The sequence below is a fragment of the Mucor velutinosus genome (assembly GCF_035048745.1).
Source record: "Mucor velutinosus strain NIH1002 chromosome Unknown tig00000041, whole genome shotgun sequence".
Lineage (NCBI taxonomy): Eukaryota > Fungi > Mucoromycota > Mucoromycetes > Mucorales > Mucoraceae > Mucor > Mucor velutinosus.
In genome coordinates this window covers 2086908-2113515 of record NW_027041905.1, presented here as the reverse complement: position 1 = coordinate 2113515, position 26608 = coordinate 2086908, and the positions used below count along the sequence as shown (strand labels likewise).

Sequence of the window (26608 nt, the reverse complement as noted above, 5' to 3'; positions counted from 1 at the left end):
ACTGCAATTTGCATGTTGCCCTGATATATCCCATGACAAACATCACTTTACTGTTCTGCAACGTTGAGTCTCTTAGAGCCTCTCAAACGCTTGTCAGAATCATCACGCTTACGCTTTGATTTGGAGGAAGCAGTGTCACTATTTAGTGCCTGTCTTCTCTTCTCAAGCAGCTCATATTCCTTGATCTTTGCCCAGTACTTACGAATGGTTTGAGGGTTGTTGAACGATGCAGCAGTTTCCCAGGAGTTGGCAGCTTCTCCAAATGTCTTCCATTTTACCAAATACTCTCTATTGTGTTCAGGACCACGATGCGCTCTGATCTCGTCAACCTCATATACTTCTTGTTCGATGATAGACTCGTCGATTGCTACCAGCTTCAATTCAGATGGCACATAGTCGCGATGTAATAGTTCATTCATATCGTCTTTCAACACATATGTAGATCTTTTCTTTTGAACAACTTGATAGGGTCCATCATAAGCGGCCTCAAGTTTGCTTTCTCTATGCGGAAGTCTTACCATAACCCAATCACCAACTTTGAAGTGTGTAATCTTGTGATGCTTATTGAATCGCGTTGCTTGCTCCTCAATAATGCGTTGTGTTCTTTGGTTAATAGCTGGAAAGACAACCTGGTTCATAATCTCTGCCTTCTTGCGTAGCTCACCGAGAGTCATTGGCTTCTTTGGTAAGTTGTCCTTGATCTTAGGATCATCGTAGTCTACGAATCTGTTCAATGGTCTAGCAAACATCAATTGAAAAGGTGCACTCTCAGTGCGATACCTAATTTTTGTGTTTATAGCCAGTTGAGTTCCAGGTAGAACCGAGTCCCAGTCATAGATGTGTTCACTGACCATCTTACGAAGTGCATTAAGAATATTTTTAACACCTGATTCGGATGCACCATTGCCCCTAGCGTGGAAAGCCGTAGAGTATCTTTGATTGATGCCAAGTGCTTTACCGATCTCGCTCATCAAAGCACTCTTGAATTCACGTCCATTATCAGATTGTAGTATTTGTACTACGCCAAAGTCTCCAAAGATGGTAGTCAGAGCTCTAGCGACAGTATCAGTTTGTTTGTTGGGCAATGCACGAGTTATAATAAATCTGGTGCAAATGTCGTATACAACTAATATATATATATTGCCATTGTTGGTTGGAGTTAACGGACCAAGAAAGTCAATGCCTATGTGATCAAATGGACCATACGCTACAACGTTTCTCAGTTCATGGTAACCCTTTTGAACTACATTGTGTCTTGCACATTCCATACATGATTGACAAATTGCCTTTGCATCATCATATAGACCTGTCCAATGAATACCTTCTTCATGTAGTTTCTTGACAATACTAGCGGCACCAAAGTGTCCAAATTCATGAGTTTCACGAAGCAGTTGGTCTCTCTCATTGTCAGGTGGTGCAATGTAAGCAACGCTTTCATAATTGCCCTCCTTGATCTTCATAGCAAGTACATTCAAGTGCTTGTCTTTATTATAGACTACTTTGTTCTTGGTTAGATAATGCTTTGTTTGCTTATTGTTGCCAATGAATCGTTTCTTGGAGCCTTTGCTTCTCATGATATTCTTTTGTAATTTAGCAATTTTCTTATCACTGTCTCCCGCCAGCTCTGTATGATCTTCTAAAGGTTCATACAAGCGACTAAGTTTGTCAGGTAAGATGTTGTCTAAGCCCTTGATATGAGTGAATTGCAGTTGGGGATACTCGTTTAAAATCTCCATGTAATTTTGAATGACTCTAGTAGGACATTTACATGTGTAGATATAAATCAGAGCTCGATGATCTGTCATAACCTCAATCTCAGGATGCCCGTACAATAAGGGTCGCAAACGAACTAAACCGAATAACACGGCATACAGTTCTCGTCTCAGGACAGGCCAGTTCTGTTGGGATTTGGTCAGAGATTTGCTCAACATCGCCACATAGACTGTGCGTCCTTGATCGTCGCGCTGCGTCAAAATGACTGCAACTGCATATAAGCTAGCATCACATTCAAGATAAAATTTCTTATTCATGTCTGGTGCAGTCAGTAAAGCTTCAGATAACAAGACCTTCTTGATAATCTCAAGTCGTTTGGTGTGCTCCTCAGTCCATTTGCTACCAGCATCTGGATCATTTCGTAGAGCATCAATAGGCGCCATCAGTTTTGACAGATTTGGGATGTGTGGTCTCAAATATGAAATAACACCAGCTAGTTGTTTAACCTGTTTGGCAGATTTGCATGGACCCCAATGATCAATGTCAGAGAGACGTCGCATGTCAACCTTGGAAACATGAGGACCAACTACAAAGCCTAGCAAGTAGATACTAGATCGAAACCAGGAGCACTTTTCAACACCAATCTTTAAGTTGGCATGTGTCAAGCGTCTCAGCACCTCCTTAATCAATTCGCAATGACTGGATAAGGATGAAGATACGAGGCATAGGTCGTCCACATAGACCTCCACGTTGGGCATATCAGAAAACAAAATGTTCATGACAGAGCTAAAGACAGATGTGATTGGGCGCAACCCGAAACAGCAGCCTAACCATCTATACGATTTCCCTCTAAAATTGAACAAAAGCACATTTCTTGATATGTCAGAAATTCTAAATGAAAAATATGCGTTTTTCAGATCGATTTTCGAAAATATTGTCCCCTTCTGCTTGATCCGGGTGAAGATATCCTGTATATTTGGTATCTCAAATTGGTTTGTATTGTTGGGCATATGCTGGTTGATCCTCCGCACATCCATACAAACTCGAGTTTTGGTGGGTTTGCCATCATTGTCCTTCTTTGATACTGCAATGAGAGGGCTGTTGAATAAGCCGTTAGGTCTACACTGTTCTACAATTCCTGCATCCAGCCATTCATTCAATTGCTTTTCGATTTCGGGCATTGCATGATGTGCGATCGGATATTGCTTGACGTAGTAATCAACATTCTCCTTGATTGGTATAGTGATCTCAGATTCAGGCACGTTACAAAATGTTCCAGGCTTGATTCTCTGATTCTCATCAATATCATCTTGGATGTTGCTCATATACTTATTCTCCTCAACTTGGGATTCAAAGATTGATGCGGTTTCTGGATCAATAGAATGTTTAGTATCAAAATTGACATTTTCGAAATCGATGCTTTCAAGAAGCTCTGATTTCTCTTCCTCTGTAAGATGCCCAATATCAGCAAACTTGTGAGCAACGCCAGTTAGCCCAATTCTAAGTCGACTCAATGTGTCTACACCCAGTAGCACATCAAAATCGCCTAGGTCCTGAATAAAATTGGATAGCTCAAACGAGTGATCAAATGCAATGTCATTAAGATATCTTATCTTGATAGCTGGTGTTTTACCCAATCTCTTTACTGAATGACTCAGAAAGTTCAAATTGCCTTCAACAGAAATAATATCTTGGGAAGTGAATAGTAGTTTATTGTGAAAAATGTTTTTATTTAAGAAGGTGGAATCTGATCCCGTATCTACTTTCGCGATCAAACGGACTGGTTTTCCTTCTTTGCTCTCTAAAATAATAGGAGTCAGTAACTGAAATGGATTGAAACTTTCAGGTACATTTTTCACATTAGACTTACAGTTGAGCGAGGCATCCTCTGCTTCAATCTCGTCCAAGCAAGCATCTATTTCCTCCATGGTGACATCTCCAATAGCATCACCAATGTCAGAATCAGTGCTACTTTCCATGGTAACATCGTTGGTCTCAGAACCAGAACCAGACTTGTTGTCCTTGCGAACAGTGGTTGTTTGTACAGTATGCACACCAATGTTCTTCCTTGATTCTCTCTCCTTCTTCCAGTCGTAGAACTCTTGACAACGATGGCCGTAAGCACGGGGCTTACCACAAAAGTTGCAGGTTTTGGGATCAGAGGATGAGGAATTCATAGAATACGGAGCAGCAGTAGTAGCCCGGTTAGGCTTGTTGTCAGAGCCAAAGTGCTTCAATCTTGACTTACAGTCAATGGTGTTGTGGTTGGCATTGCTTCCGCCATGCTTCGCACAGAAATACCCAGTGGCAGATACCCTTGCCATCTTTGTTCTCGAACCAGAACCACCAGAACCACCCTTACGCTTACCTCTGATGTCGACCTCAACATTATCATCACCACGATTTTGCTCGTCAACAAGGAACAAAGGCAACACACACTCATAGATCTCGTTGATAGTCCACTTGTGGTTGGAACCATGCTTGACGGACATTTGGTTGACCATCATTTGCTGATTCTTGCGTAACAGCGTGAACTGATAGAACTTGGCTAACATGTTGCTGTTAGGAGGGAAGCCACAATCCTTGACGTACTTCATGAACTTATTCGTATAGTCCTGTAGAGTATCATTGTTCTTCATGCGCATGCTGAAGAGTTTGGCCATGGATTCCTCAGAGTTGATGGGAGCACCAAAATGTTTGCGGAACAATGCCTTGGCTTGATCCCAATCATTGCATGCCAGAAGATCATTCTTGGTCCATGATTCGAAGTCAAATGGCAGTGAAACAGGCACGTAGCGTTTCCAAACCAAATTTACTTCATTACCGGATGCTCTGATGACGTTCTCAAAAGCACTGAAGAAATGATCGACTGTGGTGAATCGAGGATGGTCAGGCCAATGCTTAGCTTGTCCTACCACCTGGAAACGAGGGATCTCATTGAGATTGACAGGTCTTGCTTTGGAATCAGCCCTCTTAGTAATGGCACTGACTTGCTTGCTGAGCCATTCGACAGACGCAGATGCTTCATCAGCCGCCAAGCGTTCATCCTCAGTGTAAGTATCACCAGCGTTACGATGGATCTGATCCAAGCGAGCCTGAGCAGTGTCAATCTTCTTGAGAAGATGATCAACTGCAGAAAGTTGAGCGTGCTCATCCACTTGCATAGATGAGTCATAAGGAGAAGAAACACGGATAGAGTCTTGAGCAATATCCTCTTGAGTGTTTTCAGTAGCGTTGTATTGGTTGTGAGACATGATAAAAATAGTTTTTAAAGTAGAATAATAAAATGTAGAGTATAAGATAAAGTGTAAAAGTGATAACCTTTGAGTTGAAAAAAATGTGGAATTTGAGGCTTTACAGACTAAAATTCACGGAAAAAAAAGAATAAAAAACAGTAATGTCAACTTGATAAAGGTATATTTTATTATCAAACTGACAGGTGTCAAGTAAACTGAAGTCTCTCTACTGGCCAGGTAGATGATCCTTCTTATATACTATAACAATGGATAAAAGTTCTATTAATTAGATTGACAAATAAGTCAACTCAGATCAACTAATGTCTAATCATGCTAAAAGACAACTCCAGCAAGCTAATCATGATTTAGCTCTGTCTGGATGAATAATTAGACTCTCATCCGAAGTACCCTGATCTATCCTTTCCATAAGGATAATTAATATCGATCTAGTAGCATGTGTCCGATAGGTACAGTCTTCTTAGTCTATATTAATAGTACATATCTGAGTGTATATCGCTAAGCATACATCTTTAGCATGTATCTGGATATATGGCATGTCTATAGCATATCGTATGCATGTCTATAGCATGTCTCATATATAGTACAAGTCTGTAGTACATAAAGTATCTGTAGCTAGTATCACGGATATAAGCATGTGTCTTATAGCGTGGATCATGAAGTGCACATCTGAAGCAACAAGCTCATATTGCATTAATCTTGGTGCCTATCCAGATATGGTAAACATCCGTAGTCAATGTCGGAATACAAGTATAAGTCTATAGTGCCATCCATGTCCGTGGTGCCATCTATAGCCTATATCTTATATAGTATGAATCTTATAGTACTAGCGTATCTGAAGTCCATATCTTCTCATGATCATAGTATAAATCGATATCGTACATCTAATCCAGTGTACATACAGTTTATATCTAAATCTGGTAACTGGATGAACTGTCGGAATGCAGATCATAGTGGATGTATTCCACAGACATTACTGTTTTTTTATTCTTTTTTTTCCGTGAATTTTAGTCTATCAAGCCTCAAATTCCACAATCTATAATAACCATACCATCGTATAGAGAACTGAAAAAGAAAGAGAAGCTATTAAGCTTGAAGCTCATGTTCACTTAGTAAAATCAAGCGGTATGGCTCTTTGAAAATCGCCCATTTTAACGATTTTCCATCATTACTCATCGTCATCGCCCTCAATAACCCCAAATACAACATTCCCTAATCAACCAAAATACCCTCTACAACTTTTACTACCCATATATACCACATTCATAGTAATCTAAAAAGTTTTACTAATACCTTCTGTCTAATATTAACCAGTTTCAAAATTCTTCATTTTCTAAACAACCATGCTGCCTACGCAAATTTGGTTTGCACCATCGTTTAGAAGACAAAAAACTGGTATAGGAACATGCTACTTTCAAAGATCTAGCATCAATATTTAGAAAATCGATTTTCAATCGTCCAAAAGTTGAAAACCTCAAAATCAGAAAACATTTTGTACATCCAGGTCCTCATAGGTAAAAAAAATTAGAATCTCGTCAAACTTAAATATGTTGTAGAATAGTGATATTGGAGCAAGTTTTTAGTGAGAACATTACATTGGAAATGCATACTTCATGAGATAATCAACATTGGAGATGCTATTTTTAAGCGGGGGAATATACATACATTAAATTGGAAATGTTATTATTCTTGAATAAAGCAAGCTACAGTTGTCTAGTCTTAACAGCAAGATTTTTCAACATGTCAGGTATCTATTGATAACTTAAAACCAGCAAGTTAATATGGCCCTTTTCGTACGCTCCAATTTTTAAAATGCTTGGTCAAATGCATACATGTGTGGTGTACACATGCGAAAGCTCAACGGAGATTCAATTGCTATTGTTCTAAATGATGATCCATGGGATTCTGAAATCTATCGACCTTAAAATTACGCGTTTCCTGATAGTAACCACCCCTTCAAACTTATATGAAACTTGTAGAGAATTCAAAGGAAAATACAACGGTATCCATATCAAGTCTCTGGTGTACATTGTTCACCTGATATTTGGTACAATTGTTTTTGCAATTTTATGACTGTTTTCTAAAGATTAATCACTATCTGTCATCAAAATATTTTGTTAAGCATTACTAAACATTGCAGACCAAAAAATTTCCTATCGAATGAGCTATTGCTTGAAGCTCTGGCATGACTCTATCATGAAATATTGACAACATTGTCCTGACCAAAAAAAGATCACCCAGTTTTTTTGCTTGCTATCACAGGCAGATTTTGAAGAAAAATCAATGATTTTGCACGACACTCTTTTTTGACCATATCTCAATAAATACTCATTGTATTCGATCAAGGCAAGAATCATTCGATAGCCTTACTTTGGATCTATCAAGATATAAGAACTTCAAGATTTAACTGTACGTTTCCTTCATGATTTTGCTCGGAATTTTGTGTTTTATGAACTTTCTTAACCTGAGAAGTTGTCTAAAAAAATGACAATAGAGTCATATTAGTCACGTAACTTGATGCAGGATAAAAATGTACCTCGTATGATACTTTATTGATCCTAAAGCCTTTATATCAGGACCATGTTATACCCACTTTGAGGGGTTGCTAAACATATAAACGAATTTTTAGCTAGCAGTTGGTATGTTATTAGTGATTTGGCATTTATTATAGTTTTAATGTTATTGTCCCAATCATTTGATCTATTATTCACAGTTTAATGCGTGTTATATTTTTTAATTTTATTATACTAGAAAGCTAGACATAATAGGTACTACTTTAACACAGTATCATTTATTACATTTGGATTGCTTGCATAGCAATTGGAGACTCAACAAAGAAGTCTTAATGGAATACGCTGTCATCATTGCTCCAGAATCAACAGATCATTGAAGAATACATGATGCACTTATGCTCGACAGATTATTTTTATTGGTGTTTACGATACAAAGAGCTGTTATCGAGACAATGTATTAATTGCAAGTTAGTTTAAACGCTGATATGGCGCGTATTTGTGTACAGAATGTAATTTTAATGTGGTAGTAGAGAAAAGATCTATCGCTCTGGTTCATCTTTGTTGAGTACACCTGATGCTACTTGATTCCATTGATCTATGGTCAGAAGCCCACGATAGCCGACTGTTATCTTTTGTTTAAATGTTAATATAACAATAACATTCAACTTGAGTATCGACAGCTTACTTCTTGGAACAAAACTTTGAGTCCATCTGATGGAGATTGCCATTGTCCAATAATGTCAAACAAAGTGCGAATTGCCTACAAGTCAATGTATCAATATTCAGGGGCTTCAATCGATGATCCATCTGCACATAATACCACTTCATTTAATGCCTGAGGAAACAGACATACTGTTCTGCAGAAGCCTTGAAACGCGCTATCTTTTTCATCACTTTCACGCATGCCTCTTGACCTATAAAGCCAAGCGCGACAAAATTGAGGCAGGAATTGTGCTACCTTTTCCGCATTATGGATACCTAACCGACCAATGGTGTTGACTGCATTTTCTTGTAGGTCCACAGTTTGTGATTGTGGATGTATCAATGGTATCAGAGCTTGCAAAACGGGCTCGACGTATTTCTCCATATTCTCTCTGTGCCATCGTATCGATATCTCGCCAACTGCCCAAATAGCATTATTGCGTACTGATTTAGATGCGGGATCATTGCTCTCTAGTTGACGAATAAGTTCAGGCATCATATTCTCCAAATAAGGAGGTAGTGTTACAAAACAAGCTTTGGCTATGTCGCCTATTAGAGCGTACGTGGGCGACAAGATTTCATACCGTGAGTCCTGTATACAAATGCTTTAATAACATGATTCCACCAAGCAAAGCACATAAGAAGGCCGCTTACATAATGAGCACAAACAGCCAGTAATGGTAATACTGTAGATTGCTGCACAAACGGCTCCACCTTCTCGCCCAATCCTTGCACAATTCCCGATAACAAATCCAACGGTATCACAATAAACTCGTCATTCAAGTCATCAAACTCTTCATAGTCGTCATGTTGTAGCGTGTTTTGTAAGGTGGTGGATATCAGCGTGACGCATCTTGTAAACACAGGTTCAGTAAATGGCAAAAACCCACTGCCCAATGAGGTAGCAATATCTGTCAAACACTTTTATAGGCACATGAATCACCTTTTTCATTCACATGAAAGCTTTTTTTAAAAAAAAAAACTTACTGCTAATAATGGAAATAGATCCGAATCTGTATCTGTAAGTCCATTCCATCTGGATATCAATGGTGGCATCAAAACTGCAATGAAATTAGGTTCGTTCAAACAGGAGCCCACGGATTCTGCTAGTGTCCCAATGGTGTCATACAAAACCCTTAAATTTCGATTTCGATACAATCGCAATGCTCGAGTCAGGTGATTCAAAATCATTGCTAGATATGGAACCAGTTCTTGCTTCGATGCTGATTCCTCCAACGTCGAAAATGCCGAACATGCTGCTTCTTGCACTCGTCTACTTCTGTCAAGAATACGTCGTAGTAGCTCACGAAGCACAGGCTCATAGAACTGTGTGCGACCTTGCTCGGAGTTGGTGCATTGTGCAACTATCCATCCAGAGAATCGACTCACGGTCCAACAGGAGATGCACCGCACATGAGCCTAAATAAAACGCTGATTATGAATATAGATATGCATGGCATCGTCACTCTCGCTCACTTACATTTGCATGCGATAGCTGAGTGACTAGAAAAGGTATCAGTTTGGGTAAATGGGGAGTAATCTCCTCAATGCCACCTATGGCAACATTTCCATAAATAATAAATATCAACATTCAAGTAGGCGAAAAAGAAAAACGACAACATACCTTCTGCGGCTGCCCCTAATGCGAGTATGCCACTTTCAATCACTCTCCAGTCATCGCTAAATAAGGCATGATTCAACAGAGGCAGCAAAATATTTGTCATTTGTGATTTGAACGATGATGTGAGTGCATCTAATGAAGTAGCGCTAAATTTTCGCAGTGTCCATTCCGAAAAGAACTCTTCGTCCTCGGGATCCTCATCCTCCTCGTCCTCGTCGTCTTCATATTCACTACTGCTGCTACTGTTGCTGTTATGTTGCTGCCTGTATCTATTATAGTAAGTGGATATATATCGACTGGCAAATCGGGGCTGTAGATCTTGCGGGTTGGAATCATCCTCATCATCGCCTCCACCAAGCACCATCAAATCTTCATCTGTGTATATCAACGAGTTAAGAATCACTGGCACCACGCGAGGCAGAAAGGGTAATAGATGGTTATGAATGTCCTCTAGTCGGGCAAACTGATGCCAAAATTCACAAGCTTCTAATGCCACTTTGGTGTTTTCGGATTGGTTACAAAAAATCATGTATTCGATCAGTTGATCAAGATATGGCAGAAGGCATTCAGTAAAGGTATCAAGTAACATGACAAAAGAGCGACATAGTTCTTGACGTACTTCAGTTGTTTCGTCAGATGCAATGTTAAACAATGACTGTAAATAACTGTCCATGTTGGCCAGTAGTGATGTCGACTCGAGTTGTATGAAATGGCTGATGGCTTTGATGGAAGCCACTCTTAAACGGGCATTGGCGTGGCTGTTGAATGGTATTAATTTTGGAATTATGAAGTCTAGTACGGGTGTATTGGTCTCAGCATCCATGGCTTCGTTTACGTCTAATGCGTTATCCTCACAAATCATCTGTATTGTATCCAAAGCCATCTATAACAAGGTGTATCAGCATCCCCAACTACCTCAAAACGCTGTGCAGAATGTTTCCTACAATAGAATACCTCAATAGACAATGAATTCGGACTATCCAGCCTGTGGGCTAGTATGTTCATGATGTTTGGCCAATTCATGATCTGTCCTCGAACCACGATCGCAGTAATCACAGAGCCAATGGTTCTCCTGATGGTCGCATCTGGATCAGGAAATTCCAAGGACCGAGTGCACACTGATTTTACATGGTCCAATACGAACAGTGGCGTTGAATTGAAGCTGTTCAAAATGTTGTTCTTGAGCGTCAGTCCAGCAATCGCTCGTATGTAGCTGTCCTGATCAGTCATCAACACTAAAATGTGGATGAGGTAGGAGTTATATTCCGGGATTGCATTGAATGAAGCTAGTCTCTATGTATAATGGGAAACGTTCAATGACCCATTCAGGACCACCGCTGGCTTCATTTACCTCTTGCACCAACAGTTGACCCCTATTATTTGGATGTATGGCATCTTGGAGCAAGTTGAGTAATTCGTTCAGGCCATGTTGTTCTGGTTGCCAGTTCATTGCTTTGTAATCAAAAGGGAAAAAGAGGAGAGGAATAAAAAAGAGAGAGAAAAAAGAGAAAAAGAGGGAAAAAAAAAGAGATCCTCAAAGTTAGATTTATATACTCTGTTAGAGACACGCGAAAGGTATACAAACCTTATATGTATACACATGTGTGAGTTTGGGTTTTTTGAAATTGAGCAGTAAAAGCGTGTTGCTTTGTGTCTCTGCGGATCATCTTCTCTCTTTTGGTACATCAAACATGTCGTCTGTCTTTAGAGTGGCTACCACTCACATTAGCCACTGTTGTATAAATGATTCTCTCATTGGGGGTTTCTCCTTTGTAAGTATACTACCACCACATATAGTCTGCTAGTATGTAATACAACAATGATTTTCTTTATTGGATTCTGAAAACCATCATTTTACTTCTTTTTCCATGTGCAAAGCGAAAAAGAGCAAGTGCCAGAGTTACACGGCATGCTATCCTTACCCCCCGTGATGCGGTCAAGTAGCCTGTGTGTCAAGATAGTGTTGTATGTATGTGTAGCTTTGACTCACACTCTCCTCCCCTTCTTCTGGATCATCCATGCTGACGGACCATGTTTCGTTTTCCGCCATTTCTTCATCCTTCTCCTCTTCATTTGCTTGTTGCTGTTCCTGTTGCTGCTGCTGCTGCTGCTGCTGCTGCTGGCATTGAGCTCGAATATAGCCCAATTCTATGTAGCTCAGTGTATTCAAAAGTGGGTAGTTTTCAGTGATGGCTGGAAATAGAGAGCTTGGTATTTCAGGAAAATCACTCTGAGCGATACCACAGTCTTTGAGACCAAGCAATCTCAAGTTGGAGCAACCGCTGATGAGATGTCGCACACCATGGGATGTCAATCTTCGGCAAAACGAGAGATCGAGGTTGTGCAGTGATGGCAGAGTAACTGAGATGGCCTCCAACGTCAGGTCTGTAATAGCACATTCCAGCAAAAACAAGCCATGGATATTTCTATGCGCCTTTACAAAGGGTATGATGGCACTGTCTTCTATCACCGTTCCTCCAGTAATTGAAAAGTCTTGCAAATTGGGTAAGCATGTTGTAGCTGCTAAATGATGAATGAAATCCATATTAATGACATTGCAGCAAACAAGATTGAGGTGTGTCAAGTGCTGGAACGAACATAGGTCCTGGGCTGTATCTACAACATTCAGCCACTTGCAGCCAGACAGATCCAGGTATTCAATTTTGAGCTGTCCAAATGGCAACAATGCCAATGGAGTCAGGTTTGGACATGATGCTAATGTGAGCTTTTGCAATTGCAAGCATTGACCCAAGTAATGAGCGGATCGATATGTCACCATAGCTCCAGTGATGCCGAATGATTTCAATTGCGTGCAGTATTTCGATATTTGCATGATGCTTTTGTCTGTGAGTTCATCAGCTTTGCGTAATTCCAACACTTCCAGGTTGGGCGTGAGTGGTATCAACTGCAACAGTTCATCATCACTCAATGCGACTTTGAAGCCTAATGTCACGACTCGAATATATTCGCCTCGCTGATGTTTGCCTAGCTTTAAGCATTTCAAAAGTTGTTTGACGAGATGAGTAGACGATAGATTGGGTTCTCGCCACAGTTCGGGTATAGCTGCGTCGTGGAATTCTTTATTTACAAGTGTGCAGTTGTATTTGGCTGATTGCTTTAGTAGGCTACAAATCAGTGATATAATTTCTCTAGGTAGGTCGCCAAATATGGCCATCTTGCTGTAATTGCTGTAATCGTTCAGGTATATGGATAAGGACAAAAAAAAAGGGGAAAGACACATTCATGGTCTGCAATGCCCTCTAGTGTCCGATGCTAGTAAACAGACATCGGATATGACTCTATGCGAACCGGACATGGACATCACTGCCCCACCAAGCTTCAATGGCAGCCAAGTGCTTAATCCCAGAAAGTGATACACTTGGTGGAAAATGCTGTAAACCAAGCATCCTTCCTTTTTCCCTTTCCAAGGTAATTAATAGTAACATGAGTGGGGATGGATCAGCAGCAGCAGATGTTTGGAAAGATGAATACAGATGTATCGATTGTGGATAGATGGACCAGTCGAGGCAGATGTTGGGATCAACACATGGATGGCCTGTGTACAGATTTTTCATCTGCATTGGATTCGATCCAAATGTCTACTACTGCTGCTGCTGTTAGTTTGTGGAATCAGCATTTCTCAACTCAATATGATCTAGATATACAATGGGTGCCTACAAATATTTGGAAGAGCTTGCTAGAAAGAAGCAATCTGATGTCTCTCGTTTCTTGCTCCGTGTCCGTTGTTGGGAATTCAGACAATTGAACGTTATCCACCGTGCTTCTCGTCCTTCTCGTCCCGATAAGGCTCGTCGTTTGGGTTACAAGGCCAAGCAAGGTTTCGTCATCTACCGTATCCGTGTCCGTCGTGGTGGTCGTAAGAGACCTGTCCCCAAGGGTGCCACTTACGGTAAGCCTGTCAACGAGGGTGTTTCTCAACTCAAGTACCAACGTTCTCTCCGTTCCACTGCCGAGGAACGTATTGGTCGCAAGTGCGCCAATCTCCGTGTCTTGAACTCTTACTGGGTCAACCAAGATGCTACCTACAAGTACTTTGAAGTTATCCTTGTCGATCCCTCTCACAAGGCTATCCGTCGTGATGCTCACATCAACTGGATCGCCAACCCCGTCCACAAACGTCGTGAGGCTCGTGGTCTTACTGCCATCGGTAAGAAGTCTCGTGGTCACGGAAAGGGTCACCGTTTCAACAACACCAAGGGTTCTGGTCGTCGTGCCACCTGGAAGCGTCGCAACACTCTTTCTCTCCGTCGTTACCGTTAAAGAGTTGCTTTGTAACTTGGCTCACAACATTAATAAACTACATTTTTGTTTAACAAGCTCTTTTTAAAAAATCAAAAAAAAAAAAATGAAATCAAAAATTTACCGTTTGTCATTTGAATTAGGGATAATCACATGTGAATGTTAGAGTTGTATCGTGTGTATGGGGGAGGGGTAAGAAGAGGGAAGCCATCTTGGTTTTGGACTGTGTTTACCTGTAATTCTATATAAGCTACTTTACAGCCTTCCCCTTCTCCTTTCTTCGTTCATCCTTTACAACAACACTATGTCTGTCCCCAAACTCGAGACCATTGAAATCACACTCTTCCCTAACGGTGTAGCTGAGATTGCGCACAATAGACCAAAGCGTTTTAATGCGCTTTCTCCTCAATCATACAGAGTAACGTCTTTTGTGATATTTACTGGTTGATGCTTGATCTAATGGATACGTGTACGTTAGGATTGGCTTACTGCCATCAAATGGGCAGCCAATGATGACAGTGTCAAAGTGGTTGTACTGACTGGACGTGGTAAATTCTACACATCAGGACAAGAATTGGCGCTCCCTGATCTGAGTGATGGTGATATTGAGGAAGAAATGGCTCGCAGAAGCCAGACAACAACGTAACTATGTCAACGCCAGTTTCGTCATTCAATATAGACCTCTAACGCAGATGGATATCATAGTGATGTTGTCTCTCAAATGATTGCATTCCCCAAGCTCTTGATTGCCGCTGTCAATGGTAGTGTATATGAAGATGATGATGATGATGATGATGTGTGTGTGTGTAATAAGAGGAGGAAAGGGGAAGGGGCGCATTTGAAATGTTGTTTATGCAACGTATACTAACACGCTTTTCCCTCTATGTTGCAGGAACAAGTATTGGTTTTGGTACGACGACTCTTGCTCTGTGTGATGTTGTGTATTCAGTCTCTGAGGCTAATTTCAGTACGCCATTCATGAAGCTTGGTAAGTAATAACAAACAATCAGTCAACATATGCTGATTAGGCGTGTGCGGTTAGCTTTCTGTGCTGAAGGATGTTCTTCCGTGTTGTTTCCAAGGTACATTTAGGAATAGGAAAATGGATGTTGCAGTATGGAGTGTCTTACTCGATTGATGTAGAATTATGGGTCCTTCCAAGGCGAATGAGATGCTGGTAAATTGAACCTCTCAGAAGCTTGATTCTGCGCACACGCTCACTATTGAAAATAGCTGATGGGAAGAACATTTACTGCCCAAGAAATGGTAGATTGTGGATTCGTTAGTAGAATTGTTCCCACTGAGGGATTTCGTGAAACCATTTTAGCATTGGCGGGAGAAGCAAGCAAGTTTTCCACCGAAGCACTCAAGGTGACCAAAGATTTGATAAAGGGTATTGATCGAGACCTACTTGAGCAGGCAAATCAAAGGGAAATGAAGGCATTGACCGAGCGTATGGGCAGCAGCGATTCAGTTGAGAGCATTATGCGATTCTTGGGTAAATTTTAAAGTCTGTCTATTGGGAAAACGTTGATTAAATGTGATTTTATATTTTAATAGAGGAGTCTGCTGCTAAGAAGGCTGCTAAGAAGGCAAAGCTGTAAGGAGAAGATGGCTGTTGTATGAAATTATATGAATAAAAGATGAAATACAGTGTTTTATATATATATATATATATATCTATATTGCATTTAACCATGATATAGTATATCATGTATTACCTGATCTTTCAGACACTCGCATACAGTCAAAGAGAAAGAGAAATGTACATGTCCATGGTACATTACAGTTGTGTGTATGTTCATGATAGTATGGTTCGTACATGAACAAACCAAATACAAAGCTCTGTTACTTTTTCCTTATGTTGACATTTTCCTATTATAGCCCGAAACCCATAAAAGAACACAAAGGTTAAATATAGCCTTGTGTAATTTTGTCTGAATATCATGGTCTGATTGAAATATGCAATCGATTCATCGGCCATGGATGCTTTTCAATGTAATATCTTTTACAAGAAGCACACATAACAAAAAAGCAAAATAGAAGATTTGACATGCATGGTTTTGTTGTAGCCTCTCCCTCCTCTCACTCAGAACCCCCTTGTGTCTACAATGTTGCACCTTCCTTGCATCAACAGCACACAACATCCACATCCACATCAGTATCAAAAGCAGAACCCCCCCCCTCCCTCCTTCCTAATCTAATTTATTTTATTTAATTTTGCTTTATAAACTGCCTCTCTTGTCCTATCTTTTACTTTTGCTCCCTTTCTTTAACTTTTTACATCAATCTCAATAATAATATCATGAAGGTCGCCGCTGCTGGAGTTTTGATCGCTTTCGCTGCTACTTGTGTTTCAGCTCAAGATGCTAACAGCACTGTTCCATCCTCTTCATCTGCCGCTGCTCCTGCTGCTACTACTACTACTGCCAGTGAGGCCGCTGCCCCATCAACTGTATCGGCATGTGCTGTTCAAAGCACGTAAGTAATCGGCAATGGCCTTGAAATCAGACTTTTGTATTGACCCCGTTCGAAATGTAGATTCGAATTATGTTTGCAAAATGAAGACAACTATATCAAAATCTGTCAAGAGCAAGGTATTTCTCGAGTTATTTTTGGTGTAACACTCTGTATATTCATCTTTTACCTTTCTTTTAGATTATGCTTGCTTGTGTAGAGTAAGTATAGGATACCTCCTATAAATATGATACTTTTTAAATCTAACTCACTCGATTAGTGGAATAAGGAGAAATTAACCTGTTGGAACAACTGTCCTAATGATGAAGGTTTAGCTAGACAAGAAGGCATCGTTTCCAGCTTCTGTTCCATGCCTGGTGCCAATGTGTAAGTGATGATAGTGCTTGTAATTGAATAACCAAATTAACAAAAAGTGTATAATTAGATCCATTGCTCCATGGACCAGCTCTATCGCCTCTACCTCTACTCCAATTGTTGCTACCAGTGTTGTTGCAACCTCTGCCTCTGCTGTGCCCACTACTACTGCAAATCAGCCTTCAAGTGCCTCCATCTTGACTATGAGCCAAGGAGCTCTTACACTTGCTGGCGTTGTTGCCGCTTATATGCTCTTTTGATCTCTCTCTCTCTCTCTCTCTCTCTCTCTCGCTCTAACAAACAAGCCCAAAAATCAGTTATTTTATAACGTATTGCCAGTGATTTAACGAATTACAAATTACGATTACACACACACATCTCAATCACACCAAACACACAACCTTTACCTTCTTTCTTTATGATTCTTGTTACACACCTGTAATTTGATTGGTAAAAGTTATTTATAACCACTAACAATGAGTATCTTTCTATTAATTTTTTTTCCCACTTCTCTCTCTCTTTATGTAAACACTATAACCTATTTAATACATACATCTTTCTTCTTTCTGTGGTCATTTGTTGAATGTTGTTTATGCAATTATAGTAGATGAATGTGCGTATGTACATGATTTTCAGGGCATTTTGTATGTATGTATTTTTGTTGGACAAGTACAAGTGTGCATGCACAAACAAAAGTTTAAAAATGCATACAAGAATATTATTTGTTCTGATTGAACTTTCATTGTTACACTTGAACAGAGGTTGATACGAAACACTTCTTCCATTTTAGACGGCTTCCAAAATCAAATGGTATGCTCCAGAAATACACATATTCCATAATGTACGGCTACAAAATTGTCAGATCAAACACAACGACAAGAGCCAAGACGTGATTGGTCAGATCTTGATTTCAGGAACGGATTTTGTGATAGACCTAAAGATCGAACTTTTGCACAATACATCCACCCTCAAATATAAGGCAATCCAGAGCCCCAGTATCTTTGAGAGAAGAAAAGACGTAAAAATGAGTAACGATCTGACATAAAGTTTAGACATGTGATGAAATAGTATGGTGACAACCGATTATTCCACCAAGATGTACCCAAATCTCATGTTTTAGCCCAATATTATCATGTAATGGATCTCGATATAAGATCTGTACCTCTGAACTTAACTTTTTTACAATGCTTTACGTTTATATTAACAGGTCCAACTCGTATATGGGCAGATAACGTATTTGCAACATCTTTTGATGCTTGAAAACTTGCAAAACATAGCTAAAATTGGATGCATTTGAGCAGTGTTTTCTCGTGATACAGGCAGTTTTAGACGCTCAGAACAGCGCCAAACAATTTCTCTCGTCTGACACTTTTGTTTTAACACTTTTGCTCACCTTTTTTGGGACCTAAAAAAACATGGCCAAAAAGCATGAGGTACCCTTCACGATTTTCATCGAAAATCAAACGATCGCGTTTTTGACCTCCAAAATGAAGACTTTTGCTATGATATATGTTAAATCAAAATGTTTCTCTCAATTCAACGCAACCCCTGAATCGACTTTTGTACGACCTTGATATACAAAATCTCGACATTTTGGTCTAAAACCTCATTTCATATTTTCAAAGATTGCTCAATAGTTTCAGGCAAAATACCCATTGTAAATAACACCACTGGAAGCGCCTTGAAAAATACTCCAAAAGCTTAGGGAAGAATGGAAAGATCAACACAGTTTATATAGTCGAACCTGGCAAAATAGATCGACGAAGTCGAAATTTGATTGAAAATTAACAAATTGGGAGAGAAATGCTCAACTGAGTTTGAATCGTATTTTGGCTGGCAAGCTGGATTATGAGCACAAGCGATGTTTGCGAAGCTAATAAGAAAGGGTTTGCAAATTGGGGAAGAAGTATAGCTTAGAGTAAATGTTTCTCTTGAGATTCATAGCCTCTTTTTATAGATTATAGATTTAATTGCTACAAACTACTTTCTAAATGCGAATCCAGCCCACGGATGATGGCACTTGCAACATAAACGCTAGTTTGTGTTCACAAAGAGAGATTGCCATTTGAAAGCATCGCAAAAGAACCACGAAATGTTAGGCAATTTAATTATTTGTTTGATAGTTTGAATTCTAGCATGATAAGTAAATACATTGATACGTAGATCTTAAAAAGATTCCTTAATACGGCCTCAGGCATGACAGAGCATGAACATCAACAAAGCGGATTCAAAATGCCTATCTTTATAGACCTCGTAGAAGCAAACCTTTTTTAATTTTACAGTGAATGTTGATATTCTATTGATAAGCTTGTCATGAGCCTAAAAGGAGGATCTCGCCTCGATGCTTAGAATCTTTCGTGTCTGTTTTTACGTACCCGTAGTCAGCAGACTTATAAAGACGTTTCTTTTCAACTGAGAATCATATCAATACGCAAGTTGTACATGAACACAAAAGTATAGCTTGTTGTTATTGTTGTTGTTCTGTCGCAATGAATATATACATAGTGCCACTAGTTATTTTTCTTTTCGCAAGTAGTGTTCTTGTGTCATACACAACGCAGACATTTGAATACAAAATTAACCCTTCGCTCTCTCATTTTTAGTAATTTGGCACAGCAATACTTTTTATGTGTATATAAAAACATAAATAAATAGAACAGAATAGAAAAGCTTTCGCTTAAAATATACCAGGCTTATTATTTCCTTTCAAATGCGCACTGTATGTTTAATTTGGTATTGGGCGTTGATCTTTGTTGAAATTCCATCAGCTGCCGCTAAGCAATTGAAGATTTAAAATTAGCCTTAGGTACGCTTGTATGGTGCATATAAAAAAAGACTTGTTTTGTTTATTATTTATTCAATCTTTTTTTGGTTATTTACTTAGCCCTAGCATGAAAAGGAACAGATGCCTTGCCATTAAAGAGCAAACTCAAAGCATCAGAGATAACTGGGTATTTCTTAGTGGATCGGACCCAACAAGGGATGCAAACATTACAACGAAATTTTGTATATAAAGGAAGGCCATCCTTTCTATTTCTTGCTTTTTGAAAGCTCCAAATTTATACATCATCTAAATATTTACTATTACTTCAAAAACCATGAAATTGTCAGCTGGCATTATAATCGTTTCGACTATAGCGTCTACAGTGGCGGCTTATCCTTCAGATCTTATCAGACGAGGTGGGTCGTCTGCCCTTTCTTTTCCTTGTGGAGATGATGTTCCAAACGTAAGTTTGTCTTTTATCTTTGCTTTTTCAACTGAAATATCCTAAACGCATCGACTAGTGGGTTGCAAACATTGAAATAGGTAGACATCGTTGACATCCTACTAAAAATACGCACAAAACTTGACCCCTTTTTTTGTCAATTCAGGTACCCGCGATCAATTATTTCCATTACTTTTGGACACGAGTAGTAAAGATACTTGGGTAGCCGGAATTATGGTATAAGACACCCTTCGCTATTCAATGGAATACATATGCTAACACCAAAGAAATAGTGTAAATCTGAATTTTGTTTGACCAGAAAAGGCCCTTTATTTAACGCTGGAAAGTCATCTACTATTCAGAATGAGCATAAGAAGTTGACACTTGAATACGAGCAAGGAACCGTAATCGGTAACCTGTATCAGGTACTGTGCTCTCATTGTATTCAATATACACTCATAGTAACGTCTTTGTTGATATATCCAGGACAATCTCAAAATTGGAGGCACAGTTGTCAAGGACTATCCTTTTGTAAAAGCCTTTGAAGTCAATGGATTCAATAATTCTGTCACCTATGGTAATTGATGCTGCATGAATATTGGCGCCACGTTTTTTGTTGACATGTTTTCCGAATTTAGCTGGTATTTTGGGCCTCGGTGGCTCAGAGATCAACAAACCCAAGCTAAGCAAAAGGGGTCCATCCTCCAGTATTGGAGAACCCAGTACTTTTTACGGTGCCTCAGGAATTACATACCGAAGAAAGAGAAACAATGTTGGAGGAAAGACATGTCAGTTTGCTTTTGGTATCGATAAATCTCGTATTGAAGGTGACATTGCTTGGCTTGATCTGCCTACTTGTGATTACGGATCTACACCTTTTTGGAAGACTAGGCTGACATGTGCCAAAATCGAAGGTGTTGCTGATTTGAAATTCAAGAAAACTGTGGCTTCCTTTGATACCAGTGTCAAGAATATTCAAGTTCCTCATAAGGATCTAGCTATCATCCACAAAGGATTGAAGGCAGAATACAATGACCAATCAAAGCAATACGAATTCAAGTGCTGTTACGCAAAAGACTTGACATTTTCATTCGAGAAATACGATGTTACTCTTCCTACAGAAGCCTGGACCAAGAAAGTAAACGACAAAATCTGTACCGACATCTTTCAAGTACTCAAACCTACAAAAAACGACCATGAGAACACCTGGAAGCTGGGCACAAAGTTCATTACCAACTTTGTCTCTATCTTTGATGAGCACAGACGTCAGACCGGATTAGCATTATTAGCTGGTGGAAACAATAACGGCTTGAAAATCAGTGCGAAATAAATGATGGATTGCCTTTTCCATGTGTAAAATAATAAACCTCAAATTGATCTATATGCTCTTCAAGCAAAATTGTAATCTTTTTATTCAATTAGATGACTTTTATTCGTATCATCCTCCTGCGTTGTAGAGTTACTGCTGCATTTCTCCAGGACATGCTCAGTAGCCTGCATTTTGTTGAAGGAGTATGTGGTTTTACAACCTTGACAATACCAAAAAGTTCTGATGTGTACTGGAATAGCATCAGCAGAGGCAGGTATAGCAGATGCAGATGATGGCATGTCGATGCTGTTGTAGTAGAGGTTTTGAGTGATTTGTATGCCAGATCGAATGACTATAGCAGATTGTCAGTGTATGCTTCATTACATCAACAGGCGTTGCCTACCATCTTTTGGCTTCCATTCTCTAGGATAAGATTGCCCATCCTCTGTTTTCTCGCTGGATTCAATGTATTTGGGATACTATATACATATTAGTTTTTTCAGCGCCATACTGACAACTCAATGTTTACCATCTTTAATAGCTCAGATGCTTTGGCTGCCTTGAGCTCAGCTGAAATTGCTGTATCCATGAACTCCACCAATCTTCCTATAGTTCATCGTATATTTAGCGCAATTCAGACCACAAAACGATGATGTAGCTTACGATTGAGTGATTGCATCCGTATTTGATACTTTTTCTCTGCTTCTGGAGTCCACATGTCTATCATTTCATTTGAATCGCTGGATTTTTGCTTGTCATCTAATATTTGCTGTATTGTCAATGGGAGCGAGCCTTTTGTAGATGTGCTGATAATAAGATCATCGCTCATTGGCTCATCCACACCCTAGGTGTATTACCATTAGTATGGGAGCAAGTTCAATATCACATTGCTCAAAAATTTACCTCCCCTAGACCACGGCTAATGCGAAGATTCATTAAGCTGTTCCATTCTTGTCGTAGCGTGTGAGATAAGTATACGACGTATTCTGCCACTTGCGATGTCTTGAAACGTATCACAAAATAAGAATCAACTACAACAACACTGCAATCATAGTTTAAATCAACTTTAGAAAGCATTTGGTAAGAAACTCCATCAATTACACTACTTGGATATACACTCACTTGTTTTTCCAAACAAAAGCAGCGTATGGATGCCTGTAAATAGCGAGCTCAGTTGACAAATCCCATTCATTGGCATTGTGACATACCTGGAACTCTTGTAATGTTGACTAGAAATGGCTTGTTGGTCTCTAATAGCTGTAAATAGCATAAAAGCTGATGGTGCATTGAGTCTTCTATAGTTTGATCATCTATTACAAGTGTATGAGTACGTGTTTTTATCTAATGATTGCCATTGCTCACCTTTTCTGGTCTTCTCATCATGTCCTTGCACCCATTCTGGATGCGAGGCAATCACACTGCTAGGATGAATAGACAAGAAGTTTTTTGCTAAATTGCAAAAGTATAATCAATATCTAGTACTGAAGATTCAGCACAAACGACATCCATATATACCTGGTACTTGAAATACAATTTCATTGCTTTTTCTATAAGGATTATGCTCGTCACCGATAGCCAACTGAGGGTATAAAGAGGAGCAAAGGACCAATTTAACCAACTGAATCTCTCTGTCTGACAAAGAATAAGCCCTGGATTGAAGCTGCTTGATATTGTTTGCAAGTGAAAACTCCAAGTCGCGGATATCTCTGTTATCAGTGCCATCGCCTTGAGTATCATCCTGCACAATGCCCATGCGTAAGACCCGACGCCTTTTGCTCGACTTTTCATCATATCTTCCTCTTCTGAGTTGTTCTCGAGCGTCGAACTTTGAGGACTATTGACACGGGAAGGCGATTAGAAAGCTGCCCAGATGTACCATGAGTGCAGAAATACCTTTTCTTTCTCTGTATCAGACACATCACTGTCATATATCGACTTTAATGACTCTAATAATCCAGGCTGGAAGCCATCCAGTACTTTTTCAAACTGTCTCTTCATTTTGGTAATCTAAAGGGATCCGTTAAGTTACTGCTGCTAAATCTATCATCGACGCTTTACCTCGTATAACCTATGTTCTTCGACTAGATGTTCTTTGCACCACTTGCGAGATGATGTCTACTTGACAATGGCCAATAAGCCTGATTTGATATCTTAATATAAGTATACACATACCTTACTGCCCTTGATTTCAATCCATTGCTGCCAGAGGTTTAGCATGGTAAATGGGTCGCCGTCTTTCGAGTCGAATTCGCTCTTGTTCTATATGTAAGCGAGTGAGTTGAATTTGTAGTCTGTTCAGTCAGTTATTACTTACGTTTAGATATTCTCGATTGGTGTTTAGAGTGACACGGGTAAAAGGAGATTGCACACTCATGCCTGCTGCAATAGTCAATATTGGATCCACAATGTTAAACACCTATACAATAGCATGAGCTTTTTGTGAATACCATAGGCACTGTCCTCTAAGTACACACCACACCCAAAATCAGCATTTTGCCCACAATGCAATCAACTGGAAGTTTTGACAGCACTGATCCCAAACCCAATAGCTTTTCATTCGCATCGATAGCACCCAAATTGAACAAAAAATCCATAGACGAATTAATAAAGTCCATAGAAGGGGCCTCAATATAGTCAAATACTCTTGGATTGCCTAGTCCCATCGATTTGATCTGCAGTAACAAGGGATCGAGAGTTTCTCTCTGTATTTCAGGTATCGCAAAATCGTGAAAGTGGTTAAACTCATTCTCTGAATAAAATCGGAAACATTCTCCTGGTCCAGTTCTGCCTGCTCGACCTGTTCTTTGCTTGGCGCTTGCTTTGGATATCCAGAATTCAGATAATCGGCTCAGTTTGGAGGCCGGATCATGATTCATTTCCTTTACTTTTCCTGTAGGCCATGTTTTTAGTAATCGTTGGGCAGTTTTTTTTTTTTTTTTGTATGTTTGTTGTACCTGAATCAATGATGAAGCGAATGCCATCAATCGTGATACTAGTTTCTGCTCTGGAAAAGTGAATGAGTAGGATTTAAGCAGACACTGTTTCCAATACCCACATATTTGAACTGATAATGCACTTTCGAATACCCTCTGCTGGAGAGTCAAACACCTTTTCTTGGTCCTCAACAGTCAGCGAAGAGTGCAGCATAAGAACAATCCATTTTCTTGTAGATGATCAGTGGTGCCATACGCCTAGAATGACTTGCTTTGCACTTACTTTGATTTCTGAGCATACACATTCAACTCTTCTGCTAGTGTAGTGATCTAGTCATGATAAAAAGGATTAACCACTATTTCCAGGTGTCATGATCTTGATATTTTACCTCATTTATTCCAGACATGAATATCAAAAGATCGCCTCTTTCTCCTTCTGGTACAGACTGATCTATATATTCCAAGACTTTAATGTAGGGGTCTATTGATCTACATTAGCATACCAGTGTACTAAATTGCCTGGAATACTCACCTGCTTTTACCATAGAGGATTTACTCGGGATGGATCTCTTGGTAATGACATATTAGCCGGTCTAGCTCACCCATAAGTGCATCTATATATACCTTGACTACTTCGGTTTGTCTCTTCCTATACGCTGCCTCATCAACAAGGTTCTTGTCTTCTTCCTCAAATGGCCAGTAATGAACCTTAACACTATACATTTTCCCAGGTATCTGCTTCATGTGAGTCATTGGATCACCATCTGCCATTACTTGTTTGATTTTACCACTAGTGTAGGCGCATCAAAATACTGTGCAAATAGCTCTGCATTGATGGTAGCACTCATCAAGACAACATGGAGGTCTTTTCGTTGGGCAAGTGTTTTTTTCAGCAAGGCAAGCAGAAAGTCGCCTGTTGGTTGCAACCAAAAGGATTAGACTTGAGAATCTCGGCCTACTCTCTATAGCACTTACCCATCATATGGCGTTCATGAACTTCATCCACAACAATCACATCGTACATGGACAGCATGTTGTCTGTGGCATATTGGCGTAGCAGCAATCCTTCTGTTAGAAACAGGATACGAGTTCTGGATGTCTTGGTTCCTTCAAACCGCACTTGGTATGCAATTTTGGATCCATATTCATTCATCGTTTCATAGCTACACACATACACATGTCAATGCCTTGATGCTCATCTGGGTGCACCTATCGCAACTTACCTCACTCGCCTCGCCAGTGAAGAGCATGCAATTCTTCTCGGCTGAGTGCATGCAATCTTGCTGAATCCAGCATTCATGAGGATTTGAGGAACTATGGATCTATTAGACCCTCTGGTATAATTGCCGTATCAAATATACTCACCTTGTGTACTTTTACCACAGCCAGTGTCACCAGCAATCAACAGAATGCGATGCTGCTTGAGTGTTTGGACAATCGCATTGGCGAATGGAGTAACTGGCAGTGCTGCTTTTGCCTCCTCAATCTTCTTCTTCAATCCTTCTCGCTTCTTGTTCTGAAAGTCTTGAAACAAGACCAGAGTGTGTCGAATCATTTCGCCTTCCTGACGGACGATTTTCATGCGATCCGCCTGTGTAGGCGTCAACAGCGTCTTTCCATCACACACACTTGACTTTAACTTGAGATAGAAGCCTGTGACAAGTTCAGTCAGTTGCGTGTAATAATGCTAATATAAAATCCAACCTTCGAATTCATAGTAAATCGTAGATCCGGTTGGAATCAGCCATGACGCTAATCCACGATTTCGTTTCGAGAAAAAGAGGTTGTCTGTTTCCTCAGTCCATGCTCTGTTTGTTTCGTAGAATGAACTCTCCTTCTCGTTCTTTTTCTCTTTGAGATACATCTGAGCATTTTTCAATGCTTCTCGGTTCTTTGCTGGGTCATTTATCTATTATTCTGTCGTCAACAAAGGTCATCTCTCGACAGCAATTCACTGCTTACAATCTCTTTCAGATCCCAGCGCTTTGGTTTGAAAGCCTCCTCATTCTTTACCAAGGTGCCATCAACATTGTATCTCTCTTCAGGAATGTACTCTGCTCTTCTCTTTCGGTTCCTGTGGTGGCTCATTCTGGAAGGCTTCAGTTATGCGAGTGAGATGTGTTTTTTTATTTCAATCCACATTGATGTCTGTCGTATCGTCCGGACCGGGATCAAGGTGAGTTGCATTTGTACTATGAAAATTTAGGGTATTTAGATCAGCGCCGAGTGGAATGAAAGAGTATATGGTAACGTGGAATAGGGCAA

General features: G+C 39.8%; 8 protein-coding genes across 8 annotated transcripts; 4 read left to right on the top strand and 4 right to left on the bottom strand.

Annotated features, from left to right (window-relative positions):
- Positions 1-47: 47 nt before the first annotated feature.
- Positions 48-4967, bottom strand: ABP1 (actin binding protein; the record flags this gene model as incomplete). The annotated part of the gene is made up of 1 exon (XM_064820284.1): positions 48-4967. One exon carries the CDS (start codon positions 4965-4967, stop codon positions 48-50), a length of 4920 nt encoding a protein of 1639 aa, XP_064684204.1.
- A 3052-nt stretch (positions 4968-8019) lies between these two features.
- ATC70_000876 (uncharacterized protein) lies at positions 8020-11253 on the bottom strand (the record flags this gene model as incomplete). The annotated part of the gene is made up of 9 exons (XM_064820283.1): positions 8020-8109; positions 8166-8240; positions 8301-8774; positions 8837-9103; positions 9170-9601; positions 9663-9736; positions 9807-10686; positions 10758-11096; positions 11155-11253. 9 exons carry the CDS (start codon positions 11251-11253, stop codon positions 8020-8022), a joined length of 2730 nt encoding a protein of 909 aa, XP_064684203.1.
- A 486-nt stretch (positions 11254-11739) lies between these two features.
- ATC70_000875 (uncharacterized protein) lies at positions 11740-12978 on the bottom strand (the record flags this gene model as incomplete). Its single annotated transcript, XM_064820282.1, has 1 exon — positions 11740-12978. The coding sequence occupies one exon, from the start codon at positions 12976-12978 to the stop codon at positions 11740-11742; it is 1239 nt and encodes a 412-aa protein (XP_064684202.1).
- Positions 12979-13469: 491 nt separating this feature from the next.
- ATC70_000874 (uncharacterized protein) lies at positions 13470-14084 on the top strand (the record flags this gene model as incomplete). The annotated part of the gene is made up of 1 exon (XM_064820281.1): positions 13470-14084. One exon carries the CDS (start codon positions 13470-13472, stop codon positions 14082-14084), a length of 615 nt encoding a protein of 204 aa, XP_064684201.1.
- Positions 14085-14367: 283 nt separating this feature from the next.
- SKI6 (Exosome non-catalytic core component) lies at positions 14368-15667 on the top strand (the record flags this gene model as incomplete). The annotated part of the gene is made up of 8 exons (XM_064820280.1): positions 14368-14481; positions 14542-14705; positions 14769-14824; positions 14956-15051; positions 15106-15145; positions 15207-15240; positions 15297-15561; positions 15624-15667. The coding sequence occupies 8 exons, from the start codon at positions 14368-14370 to the stop codon at positions 15665-15667; spliced, it is 813 nt and encodes a 270-aa protein (XP_064684200.1).
- A 701-nt stretch (positions 15668-16368) lies between these two features.
- On the top strand, positions 16369-17155 carry ATC70_000872 (uncharacterized protein; the record flags this gene model as incomplete). Its single annotated transcript, XM_064820279.1, has 5 exons — positions 16369-16544; positions 16605-16660; positions 16722-16741; positions 16801-16907; positions 16966-17155. The coding sequence occupies 5 exons, from the start codon at positions 16369-16371 to the stop codon at positions 17153-17155; spliced, it is 549 nt and encodes a 182-aa protein (XP_064684199.1).
- Positions 17156-19993: 2838 nt separating this feature from the next.
- On the top strand, positions 19994-21431 carry ATC70_000871 (uncharacterized protein; the record flags this gene model as incomplete). Its single annotated transcript, XM_064820278.1, has 6 exons — positions 19994-20122; positions 20181-20202; positions 20268-20338; positions 20395-20526; positions 20588-20678; positions 20740-21431. The coding sequence occupies 6 exons, from the start codon at positions 19994-19996 to the stop codon at positions 21429-21431; spliced, it is 1137 nt and encodes a 378-aa protein (XP_064684198.1).
- An 80-nt stretch (positions 21432-21511) lies between these two features.
- Positions 21512-26431, bottom strand: ATC70_000870 (uncharacterized protein; the record flags this gene model as incomplete). The annotated part of the gene is made up of 26 exons (XM_064820277.1): positions 21512-21762; positions 21814-21889; positions 21940-22016; positions 22074-22254; positions 22314-22474; positions 22533-22565; positions 22619-22720; positions 22773-22859; positions 22926-23244; positions 23304-23417; positions 23469-23525; positions 23583-23669; positions 23725-23826; positions 23885-24300; positions 24365-24414; positions 24466-24573; positions 24627-24673; positions 24733-24824; positions 24876-24912; positions 24968-25058; positions 25118-25256; positions 25319-25506; positions 25567-25657; positions 25709-25996; positions 26048-26252; positions 26306-26431. 26 exons carry the CDS (start codon positions 26429-26431, stop codon positions 21512-21514), a joined length of 3525 nt encoding a protein of 1174 aa, XP_064684197.1.
- Between the last annotated feature and the right edge of the window lie 177 nt (positions 26432-26608).